Source organism: Labeo rohita, chromosome 5 (assembly GCF_022985175.1).
Source record: "Labeo rohita strain BAU-BD-2019 chromosome 5, IGBB_LRoh.1.0, whole genome shotgun sequence".
Taxonomy (NCBI): Eukaryota; Metazoa; Chordata; class Actinopteri; order Cypriniformes; family Cyprinidae; genus Labeo; species Labeo rohita.
Window position 1 is genome coordinate 8,725,709 of NC_066873.1, and position 15,312 is coordinate 8,741,020.

General features: G+C 37.9%; 1 protein-coding gene across 9 annotated transcripts in view; it reads right to left on the minus strand.

The window, feature by feature from the left end:
• Positions 1-1,438: 1,438 nt before the first annotated feature.
• Positions 1,439-15,312, minus strand: part of acaca (acetyl-CoA carboxylase alpha) — a 52,739-nt gene continuing 38,865 nt past the window's right edge. For all 9 annotated transcript variants that reach the window (XM_051109019.1, XM_051109022.1, XM_051109020.1 and 6 more), the window contains 11 exons: positions 12,427-12,570; positions 12,234-12,354; positions 11,538-11,634; positions 9,935-10,031; positions 9,717-9,852; positions 9,455-9,632; positions 9,168-9,280; positions 7,444-7,598; positions 7,097-7,267; positions 4,554-4,690; positions 1,439-2,780 (listed from right to left, as the gene is read on the minus strand). In XM_051109019.1, coding sequence (XP_050964976.1) covers positions 2,654-2,780; positions 4,554-4,690; positions 7,097-7,267; positions 7,444-7,598; positions 9,168-9,280; positions 9,455-9,632; positions 9,717-9,852; positions 9,935-10,031; positions 11,538-11,634; positions 12,234-12,354; positions 12,427-12,570 — 1,476 coding nt within the window. In that variant the 3' untranslated portion in view covers positions 1,439-2,653. The remainder of the gene's footprint in view (positions 2,781-4,553; positions 4,691-7,096; positions 7,268-7,443; positions 7,599-9,167; positions 9,281-9,454; positions 9,633-9,716; positions 9,853-9,934; positions 10,032-11,537; positions 11,635-12,233; positions 12,355-12,426; positions 12,571-15,312) is intronic.

Genomic DNA, 15,312 nt, shown 5'->3' on the forward strand with positions numbered 1-15,312 from the left:
ATGTACCTTTAAAAACAACTAATTTCAATTAAGCCATATTGATTTTCTGAGCAGTGTGACGACACACTGTTCAGGCCCCACCCACGACTGCTGACGGACTGTCCCATATGAGCATATTTCCGCCCTCAGCCAGTTGTACGCCAGGGTTCGTACAGATACTGTAAAATAAAATTCCAGGACTTTCAAGGACTTTTCACTACTTTTCTTAATTTACAAGGACTTCAACCAGAGATCTCACTTACGGTTTGCTGTTTTCTACTGTTAAGAAAAAAAAATCTGGGAAAAAAAAAAAAGATTTGCGAAACTTTTTTTTAAAGACCAATCTGAATCAAATTATTTGAGTTCCACGTCCCGATCTGGATAATGATTCATGGACCGTCATTTCAGATCATGACTCGGGAACACGGATCATGAATAATTCAGTTTGCGGAATGATTCTAGAACCCGCTCCAAATTCCCAATATGAAACAAATTATTCACGATCTGCACTCCTAGGTTATGATTTAAAGCAAAAGATTCACAAATACACCCTGAAGTTCATAGATAGATTGTCTTACAATAATTTAAGCACTTTGCATGTTCACTTTGCATTGATTTTGAAATTATTTTTGAAGTTATGGGAGAAAATACGATTTTTTCGACATACCCTAACTGTCTTGAGCCAGAATACACAGAGTTCAGGGAGAGCAAGACAAGCTGAGTGTTTGACATTAAAAAGTATTTAAATTGTACTATTTTTATGAAAATAACATTGTTTCATTTGATAAGACCCTTCTTCCTCGGCTGGGATCGTTTGAAGCTGCATTTGTAAACTGCTTTTTGGAAGTTCAAACTCGGGGCACCATATCAGTCCATTATATGGAGAAAAATCCTGAAATATTTTCCTCAAAAAAACATAACTTCTTTATGACTGAAGAAAGAAAGACAAACATTTTGAATGACAAGAAGGTGACTACATTATCTGTAAATTGTTGTTCTGGAAGTGGACTTCTCCTTTAAGTACCCTGGTACACTGTCTGCCATTTTCTCCATGCTCGAGCAGCTGTAGCGACAGAAATGTCTTTTAAGCAATGCAGGTGTTTTGTAGTTAGATGTAAAAGTGAGCATAATAATCTTAATTTTCTCCTGACATGAGAGCAACTGAGGACGCAGTAGATTAATTTTGTTTCTGATGTTAATGCGCCAGTGGGTGGTAAAAGGGGTGATGTTTTAACTAAAGTATTTTGCAGACATTCCATGAAGACCCTAAAGAATCATACCAACTTGTGTAAAAATGGGACCCTTCAAGATATTTCAGAGAGAAGGGAAATCCTGCCACAGCTAACCACCGGGGTACCTCAGGGCTCGGTTCTTGGCCCTTTTGTATAGAGTATTACAGAAAATCCCATTTTCTATGATATTTTGCTGTATATTCATTCAAGAAAGAACCACAAAAAAGCAGAATTTACGATTTTATTCAGTTATTGTTTTAGAGGCAATCACAGCTTGCCATGGTAAACAGGAAATCCTCCATTATGACAAGGGAGGCAGCTTTTGATCTCTTCAGTAACATGTTTAGCAACACTCACAATCCACCAACTGTTTAGGTGACAGCATGTCAGCAAACCTGACAATTTTTCACCGTTCATAGAAGCAAACAGTACTGCTAGCATTGGAGTGGCAGCTTGTTTTCCAGTATTGGAGACAAACATGATGCCAATGAGACATTGAGAATAAAACGGAGCATCATGACTGCCAATTTAGATTAGAGTATTATGCACAATCACTTAAGCATTCTCTGCCACCTCCATTGCTTTTGTTTAGTATATTTCTACACTGCACTCATTCTGTCATTCCAGAATGTGTTGTAACAACAATCATGTTCTACAGTTACGCACTTACAGTACAGTGTACTATGTTAAACTACAGTGTGCAGCACTTGGATCACTTGACATGACTGTTAAATAAGTTATTAATGACTTCTCAGCATTATATCATCTATGCTAAAAAATAAACATCATATTTATAAGTACAATACCAGTGGATACAAGTTTTAAAAAAATTATTTTTTGGTTAAGCCACAAAGGAATGAAACAAGCGCAGTCACAATCTAATGCGGTCATACGGCTCAAATCGACCATCCTGCATGTGAATAATACCATGTCTGCATAGCAAACGATGCGACAAAATACAGCTACATCACTCCTGGAGCAGGAGTGATCTAGTTGTGACATCACTTAATCTCAGTGTGGATGAGAACTGTTGTAGGACAAAGTCTAAAGTTGATTTTTAAGTTCCAAAGTTCTCTCTTATATGGTAATCTACTGCCTGTAAACAAAATTTTTTCTAAAAAAAAAAAGTGAAACATCCTCTAACAGCAGCTTTGGGTAGCTTGTTTCTACAATTGGTCTCTGTTCAATCTAAGTCTCAAAGTGCACTTGACTAGACTGCAAAACTATAAACACAACACTAGCACATTTTTTGTGTTTCTAAAGGTGTACATCGATATGCATTCATACGTACTGACACTGAGTATCTCTGTTGTAACTCGTGCTTTCGGAATCATAGCCAACAATGTTATGTCACATAACATTACAGCACTGCTATGTTGGCTCCTCTAGCTCCAGTTTCCAGTAGCATCAGGCCTCTGATATGATTGTGTGTAAACGGGGCTCTACGATGACGCAGGGGCATCCATGGTGGACAGGATTCGGACCACCTCAGCACGCTGCGTGGGGGAAATGTGCTGGGTCATGTGGACAATGGAGTCCATGGCCACTTCAGGGTTAGCTTGAACCAGGCTAAGGAAACAAACAGTTTATTAAAAACACAAAATATACATTTAAATGAATAAACAGTAATGTAAAAATGTGTTGCAATGCATTGATCTGACATTGAAAATTCAATGCAGTGATTTAATAATCTGTAAAAAGTACCATTTCGTATCCAAAAAAATTATTTGTGCATTGATTAAAAATCCATCAAATCCAGATCTCACAGACCTGCACTAATATTTTATTCGCTCTTTAAATGCAGTGCGCAAAGAAAAACAGCTCCTAACAAATGGCTTTAAGCCTAAACAAAGTTCAGACAAGTCTGACATTTAAGGCATAATGCACACTTTTCTCTACATATATAAACACGAGGACATAAAATGTTAAGAAGAAAGCGTTTTTAAAATCGTACCTGTTTATCTAATATAATACTGTGAGGTCAAAACACATACACCTTGCAGAATCTGCAAACTGTTAATTTTACCAAAATAAGTGGGATCATACAAAATGCATGTTTTCAGCACTGACCTAAATAAGATATTTCACATAAAAGACGTTTTCAATAGTCCACAAGAGAAAATATTAATTGAATTTATAAAAATGAACCTGTTCAACTTACATTTGATTCTTAATACTGTGTTGTTACCTGAAGGATTCACAGCTGTTTTTTTTTTGTTTTGTTTTGTTTTGTGATAGTTGTTCACAAGTCCCTTGTTTGTCGTGAACAGTTAAACTGCCCGCTGTTCTTCAGAAAAATCCTTCAGGTCCCACAAATTCTTTGGGTTTCCAGCATCTTTGTGTATTTGAACACTTTCCAACAATGACTGATGAATGATTTGAGATCCATCTTTTCGCACTGAGGACAACTGAAGGACATATATGCAACTATTACAGAAGGTTTAAACGCTCACTGATGCTTTAGAAGGAAAAACAATGCATTAATAGGTGATACTCCAGAAGAAAAAAAAACTATGCATTAAGAGCCAGGGGTGTAAACTTTTGAACACAATGAAGATGTGTACATTTTTCTTGTTTTGCCTAAATATCATGTTTTTTTTTATTTAGTACTGCCCTTCAGAAGCTACAGAAGATACTTGCATGTTTCGCAGAACACAAAATAAGTTAAATTTACCTTGATCTTCAAATTTAAAAAGTTTTGAAATGCATTGTGTTTCCTGCTGAAGCTTCTGTGATCATTTGAACCTTCTGTAATAGTTGCATACGAGTCTCTCAGTTGTCCTCAGTTTGAAAAGATGTATCTCAAAATCACACAGTCATTGTTGGAAAGGGTTCAAATACACAAAGATGCTGGAAACCAAAAGAATTTGTGGGACCTGAAGGATTTTTCTGAAGAACAGCAGGCAGTTTAACTGTTCACGACAAACAAGGGACTCATGAACAACTATCACAAAACAAAACAAAAAATGCTGAAATACCCACAAATTTGTGGGACCTGAAGGATTTTTTTCTGAAGAACAGGGGGCAGTCTAACTGTTCAGGACAGACAAGGGACCCATAAACAGCTATGAATAATAATAAAAAAACAGCTTTGGATCATTTAGGTTACAACACAGTATTAAGAATCAAGTGTATGTAAACTGAACGGGGTCATTGGACTATATGTAAACGTTTTATTTAGGTCAGTACAAAATAAAAAAAGACATGCATTTTGTATGATCCCTCTTATTTTGGTAAAATAATTAACATTTTGCAGATTCTGCAAGGTGTATGTAAACATTTGACAGATATAAACCATTTATATGTGCATATATGTTTTTAAAGCTGGTATCTGGATATTACCTGCGGATCTGTTTGAGGATGTGATCCCTGCGGATGTATTTGATATTCTCATCGATGACAGATCTGGCACCCTCTTCCTCTGCCAGCTGCCTCTCCAACCACTCCACAACATCCTCATTACTGTCCCACAGATAAGCCTGACAGAAACAAACAAAAGAACACATAAAGAGAATTAAAAAAAAATAAGTCAACACATGGAGCTTGTTTGAAACATCCTGCCAAACAAACTTTCTGACAATGTTTCTTTTTGAAAACCAAATCACAATCCTAATCAACGGCTCTTCATTTAGGCTTAGACTGATAACATCAGGCCGATCTGAAACAAAGCTGGACTTGTGCTTGTGAAGATTTGTCGAGGCGTTAATGGGCTTCCGCGCTTCTAAAAAACGCAAGCACTTGTAGTCGGCAAGAACATTTAATGCCCCATATTAATCATTTTTAATCCGTTTGCTTTTAATTAAGAAACAGCGTGTTGCTCTGCTATCTGCGCGTGGCAGGGTGGAGATTAATTGTAGCTTAAGATAGCTCGCTCTGATTAGGGTAATGTATTAGTGGTCCAGACATCGTCTTCTGCAGATACTTTAACCTGCCCTGGGGGCTTGGCTCTGCTCCAGGACCTAGTGTGGCGATTCTTCCGAGACCTAGTCGGAGATCGGGAGCGTTCATCTATTCTGATCATTTCTAACTGTCATATATTCTCTGGTCCACACACTACTTCAAGAAAAGAAAGACTGACTTTCATTTTTTGTCAATACAGTCCTTCTTACCAACTTTCAGCTTGGCAAAGCAGTAAATTTCACATGTAAAATGCACTAAAACTACCAAATGAAGTCAATCTTCTGACCCTGGACCACAAAACCAGTCATAAGTATATTTGTAGCAATAGCCAACAATATATCATATGGGTCAAAATGATTGAATTTTTTTTTTTTTATATCAAAAATCATTAGGATATTAAGTAAAGACCGTGTTCCATGAAGAACTTAATTTTTGATGAGTAATATGCATTGCTAAGAACTTCATCTGGACAAACAATGATTTTCCTCAATATTTAGATTTTTTTGCACCCTCAGATTCCAGATTTTCAAATAGTTGTATCTCAGCCAAATATTGTCATATCCTAACAAACCATACGTCAATGGAAAGCCTTCAGGTGATGTATCAAAAAATTGACTTTATGACTGGTTTTGTGGTCCAGGGTCACATAACGTTCTCTGGTCCACACACAACTTCAAGAAAAGAAAGCCTTGCTATCATTTTTTTTTTATCAATACAGTTGTTCTTACCAACTTTCAGCTTGGCACAGCAGTAAATTTCACATGTAAAATGCACTAAAATTACCAAACAAAGTCAATCTTCCATAAAACTAGCAAATATTTTCAACCAACAATCATACTTCATCACTCATTAAACAATGACCTTAAAACAGTAAAATCAGGTAGCATTATACTTTTTTTTTTCTTCGTTAAAATGTATATAGAAAACAAAATTGACATCTCTGTACTGTTTATGAATTCACTGTAGTATATGCCAGGTTTACATAACAGTACAAAATGATTCCTAAATTGTCCCCTTTTGTCTAGACAGTAATGAAACTGAAAGACTAACACGTGTATCTAAGGGTGTGTTCACACTTGTATTTTTTGGTTCACCAAAAAGGAAAATGATACATTTGGTCCTGGTCCACTTAGCGTTCACACTGGCTTTTTGACAGCAAATCTAAAGATACCGAAACCTAAAGGCATAGTGATACGTTCACAACCTCATTGGTCGAGTCGAATGATGTATATTCCGTTACAGAACTCACTGAACTCACAAAGAGCTCATAAAAGGCACTTTACCTCCTCATTGCTCCACGCTTGCCCTCCGCTCATTTTGTTTTGGATACACCGCATCCTGTCAATACTTCCTGTTTTTGGTTCGTTTAGAAGTATTTGGTCCATGTCACGTTCATATTTCAATCAAATCGCACCAGAGTTCCTTTGGAAGTGGACTGAGACCCATCTTTTTAGCGGTCTCGGTCTGCTTGTTCGGTGCGCACCAGGGTTCGGATGGCAGCGTTCACACTTACTCAAATGAACTGCACTAACAGAGCAATCACACCATAGTTTGTTTTAATCTAACCAAACATGACAATTGTGAACACACCCTAAATGTTTTGAAAATGTTTCAGATTTTGTATATAATTTAACATGGTATTACTACAGAAACGCATCCAATTGCTGCCTTTGTTGTCTTGTTGTTTTGTACTGTTAAATTTTGAAGTTTTGGGGAGAAAAAAGTATGTAAACATGCAAACTGGCCTGTAGGTGCATAGAGTTCAGTGAAGGTTGTGTCTAAATGAAAAAAGGATTCATGTAATTTAAAAGATATAGTCAATGAATGTATTTTGTGGCAGGCAATGGAAAATGATCCACAGTTTAGCCCACGTAAACTGCTGTTGTGACTTAAAAGGTAGGGTAGAAGATTTCAGAGAGGCTAGCTATAGCAAGCTAGCTTTGAAAGCAGAAGAGTTGTTTATGCAGTAGTTTTTGGTAACATACTTTCACAGCTCCCTCTGCTTCCACAAACCAGCGGCGGAGCATGGCCTGAACCTGCCCGTCCGTCAGCTCGCTGTTAGCACACTGGATCTTCTTCTTAACCGTGTCCTCCAGCAATAACCGCCGTAAGCGCCAGTAGAAGAACAGTCGGGATGTCCGCCACTCCAGGACATCCTGAACACACACAAGTCCAGGTTAATGGCATAGTTAATTGATTCAGGTCTTATTTTAACTGAGCTTCTGAGCTTCAACTATGGACAAATATGAAAACAAAAGTACCAATGGAAAACAACAAAAGCTAAAAAATCTGAGCAGACTAGTATAAACCACTATAAGAGTTGAGTACTGACAGTGATGACTCCTTTCTCCTGCATGCGGCCCGGTGTGTCATGAAGGTCGGCAAACTGCACGGCTACTTGATGATATATAGGCAGCAGGAACTCTTCTCTCTCCTTCAGTTTACTCTCCAGCTCTTTACGCTCAGACACACTCAATTCTGGAGTGCCTGAAAACACACACACAATGGATAAGTGCAAATTATTGATGAATGTCCCAAAAAAAGAAACAGAAAACAGGCTGGTACATCAGTCAGGCCAATTAATTAGCTGATATTTAGCTGTTTCAGAGGACTACTGCCCACCATGAACAATTCTGGATAGCAGTTTTAAAACAGCTTTGGATCTGAGGATAAAAGGCATCACAATGGTAAGATGTCTTCAAATCTATCATTATTTGCCATTACTGTGGCTTATATTGTACTTTTTTTGTTAACAATTATTAAATCACTGTTTTGTTTAATTACAGTATATATTTTTTATGTTATTACAATGAATATTATAATGGATTTATTTTTGACTAGGTTTTCAAAAGGCTGCATTACCTAAAATAATAACCTAATTGTTTTTGGCTGTAAATTGCTATATTTTTTAGCCGAGGTGGCAGCAACAAAAAGAAAAGTAAAGGAAGCAGTGTTGGTAACTAAAACTATTAAATTATTTCCTTTAATTGAAGTAAAATTAAATATCAATATACGATAAAGTTAAAAAAAACTTGAATGAAAATGAAGTATTGTTTTGTCAAAATTACTAAAACTGAATTAATGAATGAATGAATGAATACTAAAACTTAATCTAAATTAAACTGACAATATATAAGGCCCTATGATTTCTGCAATGCGTAAAACACGAACAGAATCGCAGAATCCAGTCATAAAAATGAATACTATATAACGCAGAATATCACAGAATTTGTCAAAGTTTGGATGAATTAACCAAAAGTAGGTCATTACACTTACATCAATTTACAATATAGACTAGTATCTCTAAATATTGAGCAAAAAGACTATTTAAATATGAATCGTTCATGTTCTGCGTGTTTTCGTGTGTGTGAATAATGATGCAGACGTGCAGTCTGCTGTCTCGCCAAATCAGGACATAAATACACAGGGCCCTAAATATAAAAATAAAACCCAATTCAAAATATAAATAAATGCTATAATAGTGTATAAATACTAAAAGAACACTGGAAAGCAAGCTATTCTATTTTGATAAAAAAAAAAACAAAAACTTCAGAATAGCATGCACTAGTAAAAGAAATGTTTATTCAAAATATATATTCCATTTGGCTTAAGCTAATGAGCATAATTCTGCTATTTTTACATCTATGTGTTGATGCCTCATTCCATCCATGAAGATCACCAAGAATAATCACAGCGCTACAGTGCCACCCAACCGAGGAGCTCTCCGGGATCTTACATCAGCCTGTGGCTGTTCGAAAGAGATCGATCCCATCAGAGCCAATCATTCATTTGGCCGCCTGCAACACCGCAGGCCACTATAGTGGCACGGTCCTCTTTAGTGACCGCTGAGGGGGTAATTGATCGAAGGAGGAACAGAACAGCAACGGCGTCTGATTGATCTGAGACCCCTGTGATTGACACGTCTCCTCAGGGAGGGGAGAAAGGGTCGACGCAATCAGCAGAATGCAGCGATGAGGTGCTTTAATATAACACTCATACACGCCCAATAAAACGAGATAGGATTTCAGTAAAGAGAGAGCACTGTAAACAACTTACCCAATCTTTCTGCAAGTCCCGTGTATACAGGGTCCACCCGTCTCATGGTCTTCACCAGGTCTTTTTTACGGAACTTGATCTCCACAGTACCTTCAGGCTCCAGCACGCCACCACTGCAGAACACACACACTGATGAATCAGTTCATTCAAATGGCCATTACAATGAAATGTTTGTGAAACACTGATGCTTTTCTTGCAACATCATTTAAAAAGGCCTGCTTGTAAGGTCTGACCATTTCATTTTTTTTCTTACTTTTTCAACCAAACAAAACTAAACTGGTTCTTACCGGCTGTCCTTATCTGCATACATCTCCATGTGGCGAGGGTTGATGGTGGGGTCTATGACGACCCATGATCCTCCCCTGAGCTCTGCCTGTGGAGGGATGTACACCAGTACTGGCTGGCTGTATTCTCTCAGCCCGTCCACTATATACGCTCCAAACTTCAGCACCTGGTCATACATGTCTGAAGACAAGCGAGAATGAGGTGTTAGCAGAGGCCGTCATAGCTCACTAAAGCACATCCTATTTCATTTCCTGTATCACTCACCTTTCATCCCTCCAGAGAAGCCCCTCCAGTTGGCAAACACCATGAGTGGAAGCCCCTCTCTGTTGAAGTCTTTAATAGCCTGTGCAGTCTTAAAAGCAGAGTCGGGGAACCACACTTGCCCTGCTTGTTGGATGATCTAGAGGAAACAGCACAGAACACTGGTAATTTTCCTGAAAGAAATCAAGTGGCAGAGTGTGTGAGTGTTTTCAAGTGGTCACCTTTGCTTCTGAGTCCAAATTCGCTGGGTCTGCTGGGATTGACAGCTCCACCGATCGGGTTTCCACCGCAACTACTCCAGTTGGGATCCCGCCCAACCTACAAATGACAAGAGGGAATGTTTTTTACACAGGGACAGATTGAACAAACGCTTAACAATATATATACACACTACCAGTCTAAAGTTTTTGAACAGTAAGATTTTTAACGTTTTTTAAAAAATTCTCTTCTGCTCACCAAGCCTGCATTTATTTGACTCAAAATATAGCAAAAGCAGTAATATTGTGAAATATTTTTACTATTTAAAATAACTGCTTTATATTTGAATATATTTTCAAATGTAATTTATTGCTGTGATCAAAGCTAAATTTTCAGCATCATTACTCCAGTCTTCAGTGTCACATGATCCTTCACAAATTTGAATATGCTGATCTGCTGTTCAAGAAACATTTAATTCAGTATTTAAAACCACTGAGTACTTTTTCTTTAATGAATCTTCAATCTTTAATGAATAGAAAGATCCAAAGATCAGCATTTGTCTGAAAGTTTTGTAACATTATACACTATACCATTCAAAAGCTTAATAATTTGTTTTTTTTTTGGGAAATTATAGAAATTAATACTTTTATTTAGCAAGGATGCTTTAAATTGATCAAAAGTAATGATAAAGACATTTACAATGTTACAAAAGATTTCCATTTCACATAAATGCTGTTCTTCTGAACTTTCTATTCATCAAAGAAAACTGAAAAAAAAAAAATAAAAATCCACACAGCTGTTTTCAACATAATAATAATAAATGTTCTTTTAACAGTAAATCAGAATATTAGCATGATTACTGAAAAATCATGTGACTGGAGTAATGATGCTAAAAATTCAGCTTTGAAATCACAGGAATAAATTACATTTTAAATATATATTAAAATAGAAAACAATCATTTTAAATAGTAAAAATATTTATATCATAAATATTATAGTTACTGTTTTTGCTGTACTTTGGATCAAATAAATGCAGGACTGGTAAGCAGAAGAGAGTTTAAAAAACATAAACTTAAATAAATAGCAACATAAGGCTTTATCATGCAGAAAAATACTCTAAAAGATAAATAAAGCTGACACATTCACTGTCAGTCCGTATTTTGGCAGACAACTAAAGGAGTATGGAGTAGAAGACTGATGTGAAACTAATGTTCCCCACAGGAGCTTTCAAAGTGCATTTATCAGAGCAGGACCTTTCCAACTGACAAGTGTTGCCCTTTAGGAATTGAGGCCAGAGGTCAACACAAGTTCACTGAGGAGAGTAAAGGCTCAGATTGTGTTTGTTAATCATTAGAATATACAAATTTATGAAAATGTTACTGCATGTGCAATTAATAATAATAATAATAATAATAATAATAATAATAATAATAAAAAGATAAGCATTATTCTTTAGAAAACCACCTTTAAAAATGGTTAGTTCTGAGAGCTCTGAGAGAATAATTTGTTTGCTTTAGATAACAAAATATTACACCAACTGGCATCTGCAATGACATTCATAAAGTTTTAAAACTTGCCTAGGAGTCCAAATACTTTTTTGGGGCCAAAGTATTTTTTGATGCTTACCTGGCTCGTCCTACGATTACACTCTGTGCCCATGGCTGCATGATCTCCAGAAAAGAGCCGTGGTCAAAGAACCCGCTCACCCACGCACCCTTAGTGTCTGTGTGGAAGGAGAGAAACTGTCACAGATATGCAGAGCTTAAAACCAAGGGGAAGCACATGCTTGCTGCGGGAAGCGGTTACCATTCAATTACACTGAGACCTGTGTCTCCTCTGAGACAAAGATTCTTCTCCCCGCCACCCGCTCTCGATATCTCCCCACCTCACTGTGGCAATTACAGTGATGTGTAATCTGTCTCGCCAATAATAATAAAGAAAAAAACACTCCATATATCCCAGAGTAGCTTATCTCTGAGTGGAGAGACCTAGTGCTGTGCCTCAAACATAAACCCTCAGACCACAGTCATCCATTACTGGACACTTGCTCCATCTAACAACATATCCCTCAGCACAATTAATACACAAAACACAAGATATCACCGCAGGAGGCCTCAACAAATTGAGCTCCTTTGACAACATAATGTTACTGACACAAGTTTTTTTAATGCGTCTCTTGTTTTTTGTTTTTAAAGCAAGAATTATTATTGTAAGGCACTTACAATGGAATTTCACATAATAGGGTCCACGATACAAATGATGCTACAGATGCAGTCAATAGAGCTAAACGTAATGAAGTCTAGAGTTGCAGTATCTACTCACTCTGACTGGGACGTCCCGCTAACATCCAGCGTGGGTCATAAGGTGCCTTGGTAGGAACAAACTCCACTGGCCGATCAATAGGATCTTTGCCACTGAGAATTGGCACAGGACTCGACTTATTCTGAAGGAGAATAGCACTGTTAGACTTGAAATCACATTCTCTGAGTATTATGTCACAGTGTGTTCTGCATACCTTTGGCATGAAAGACAGCCAGACCAGTAACGCAAACACTCCCTCAAAATCATCGCACACAGTGGTGTGTGTGACTCCATTATTGTGCATGATCTGTACTCCACCGAGCTGGTTATTGGAGGTGTACACCTCACGACCCAGAACCTGTGGAGAAAGAGCAACGAGGTGAAGGAAAAGGTTTGCTCAAATCACAAAGCTGCTACACTGAGTACTTCTTAAAAAAAAAAAAAAAAAAATGCTAAATTGTGTAAAGTACGTTTGTGAGATATCACACTGAATATCTGAAAGATACTCAAGAGTTTTGAGACAGTTCATGTGAAAATATCCTCAAGAACTTTTGCTTTGGTTCTAGAGTTAAGACCACAATACGAAATTATGTAACAATCAGTAATTCTTTGACCTCACTCTAAATATTTAGTCAAGGGCTGCCTCCTAATAGTCAACGAGAAAAGCCTTAGTTAACCAAAATTTTATTAGTCGCTCAGTCGCAGAAGCATAAAAATCCAATGTGGTAATATAGTACATCGGGAAGGACATCCAAACACTGACCTATAATTCATTGACCTCAAATATGGCTTATCATCTAAAATATGTAAGTAGCAGCAACTTTACATTGCCGCTTAATCTAATGCTAACCTACTAAATGTGCGGAGTGTGGAAGCTGAACATAGCGTGCTTAATGCATGACGGATGGAGGTGCCGGTGCGTTCACTTGCTCTTAAAATACTCCCTCATTTTTGGTCATACGGATAAGAGTAATACAAGCAAACAGAATTCGCTTTTTGCCGTCTCGGTTTCTGTGAACTTGAGGGCGAAATGCATGCAGGCGTATCAATACTGCAGAGATGACGAGTCAGTGTCTTTCACAACTTAGTCTTTCAAATCTTTTACAGTAATTTCTTCACAGTTGTCTATAGTCTTCACAGAGACTAATATGCCATTATGTGAATCAGTAATCACTTGGTTGCATACCTGTCTAATATTGTGAAACCATTGATTTCATATTAACCTCTGCCCGTAGACAGCACATTAAAAAAATATGAACTGTGGTTGGTCATTTTACATGTCGGTCAAGCATGTCCCACTAGCTTTTTCATATTACTGCCATTGAACTCTATGGATTCAGGAGTCAAGCTACAGCACTACCCCTGGTGTCAAGTTGCCCGCAGGTCAAGAATTTACAATGATCCTCAAAGATCAAAGAACTTCAACTTTGACCCTTTATGACCATGCAAACTATTCCCTTAATATATAATTGATGGTGCCACCTTGAAAACAGACCGTAATGAGACTCTTGTCCAATTTTTGGCCAGAATAACAACGTCGTCCAGACTTTGTTTAACTCATCTTCTTACTTCTTACTTGAGTAAGTAACATAGAAGTAGGGAGCATGGCATGTGTATTATGTGTTATGGCAGTGTCAGTGCAATGGAGGTCCTGGGGCTGTGTGGATCAATACCATCACACAGGCAGTCAGCCCAGTGCTGGAGGCTGAGGAGAGTCTGCTCTCCGCTCAATGCTGTCAATGACCTGGGAAGAATGACGGTGTCACAGAGTGGTCAGTGGTGGAGAGTAATGGGTTATTTATGCCTCTGGGACTACATCAATACACAGTTTTTGCCTTCCTTTCTCTATTCACACACTGATTAAACACAATGATTTCCATAGAGTGATGCAATTTCTTGTGGTGTTTTGGGCCATACATGGTGTAAATACTGTGAAGCATATCTTTCTTTATGAGCTCCTTGACATCTTCTAGTTTAGGGATGCCCAAACTTAGTCCTGGAGGGCCAGTGTCCAGCAGAGTTTGGCTCCAATTTGCCTCAACGCCTGCCAGGAAGTTTCTAGTATGCCTAGTAAGTGCTTGATTAGCTGGTTCAGGTGTGTCTAATTGGGGTTGAAGCTAAACTCTGCAGAACATCATCCCTCCGGGACTGAGTTTGGGCACCCCTGTAGTTGAATCAATGCCATGAGTTTGGGGCAAGACTACTTGTTTGGCCAAAGGGGAAGGGGTGTCCAATCCCATTCCTTGATTGTCACAGTCTTGTAAAATTAAGCTCCAATCCCAATTAAACAAACCTGAACCACCTAATCTAAGCATTTAGGATTACAGACAACTTCTAGGGAAGTGTGCTGGTGCAAGTAGTAGCAAAGTAAACAGTTTTGAAAATGGACATTGTTTTTGCAAGTTTGTTTGGTGCCACTAGTGGTGCAGACATTCACTACTTAGTTCCTCTAATTTTTGCTTGCCACACAAGAAAACTGAATGCCCTGCTTCAAAAAAAAAAAAAAAAAAAAAAAAAAAAAAAAAAAAAAAAAAAAAGTTTGACCCACAGCTGGCTATTATTTAGCCATTCCAGAAAAAGCCAATGCCAACATAACATTCAACAGTCTTGAATTTGGATTCTTGGTCTTATCACCTCTTGAGACCACATTCATGATTTTGGGTCATGGTCATTACTCTTGGAGAGCTTTCACACTAGGCAGGTTTGTTGTGAAAAATGTGATCTGAATCAGCCCCTCACACCTCGCTGGACTCGGTTGATTCTACTGAACCCTAGTGCATAAGCGTTCATCTTGCTAATTTTCTCGGGACGTAACAGTTATCACAAGCTAGCATTATGCAGAACACAATGCTGGCCAGTGTATTTTTGTTTTAGACAGTTCCTTCGCAACCAAGAGCACGGGAGGTGCTGATTGTTAGGGTTCTGTACCACAGGGTCCCTGTTTCAATCTGTAATAGACCTTGGTCTGCATTTACAGCTCAGTTTATGGTCTCAGCTAAGACTGCAGTCTGTTTTCAACATACTGTATCACAAGTAATAATGACCTCAACCATTGTTGTCACTTACATCTTCACCATTTCAGAGAATGTACAAGAACTTC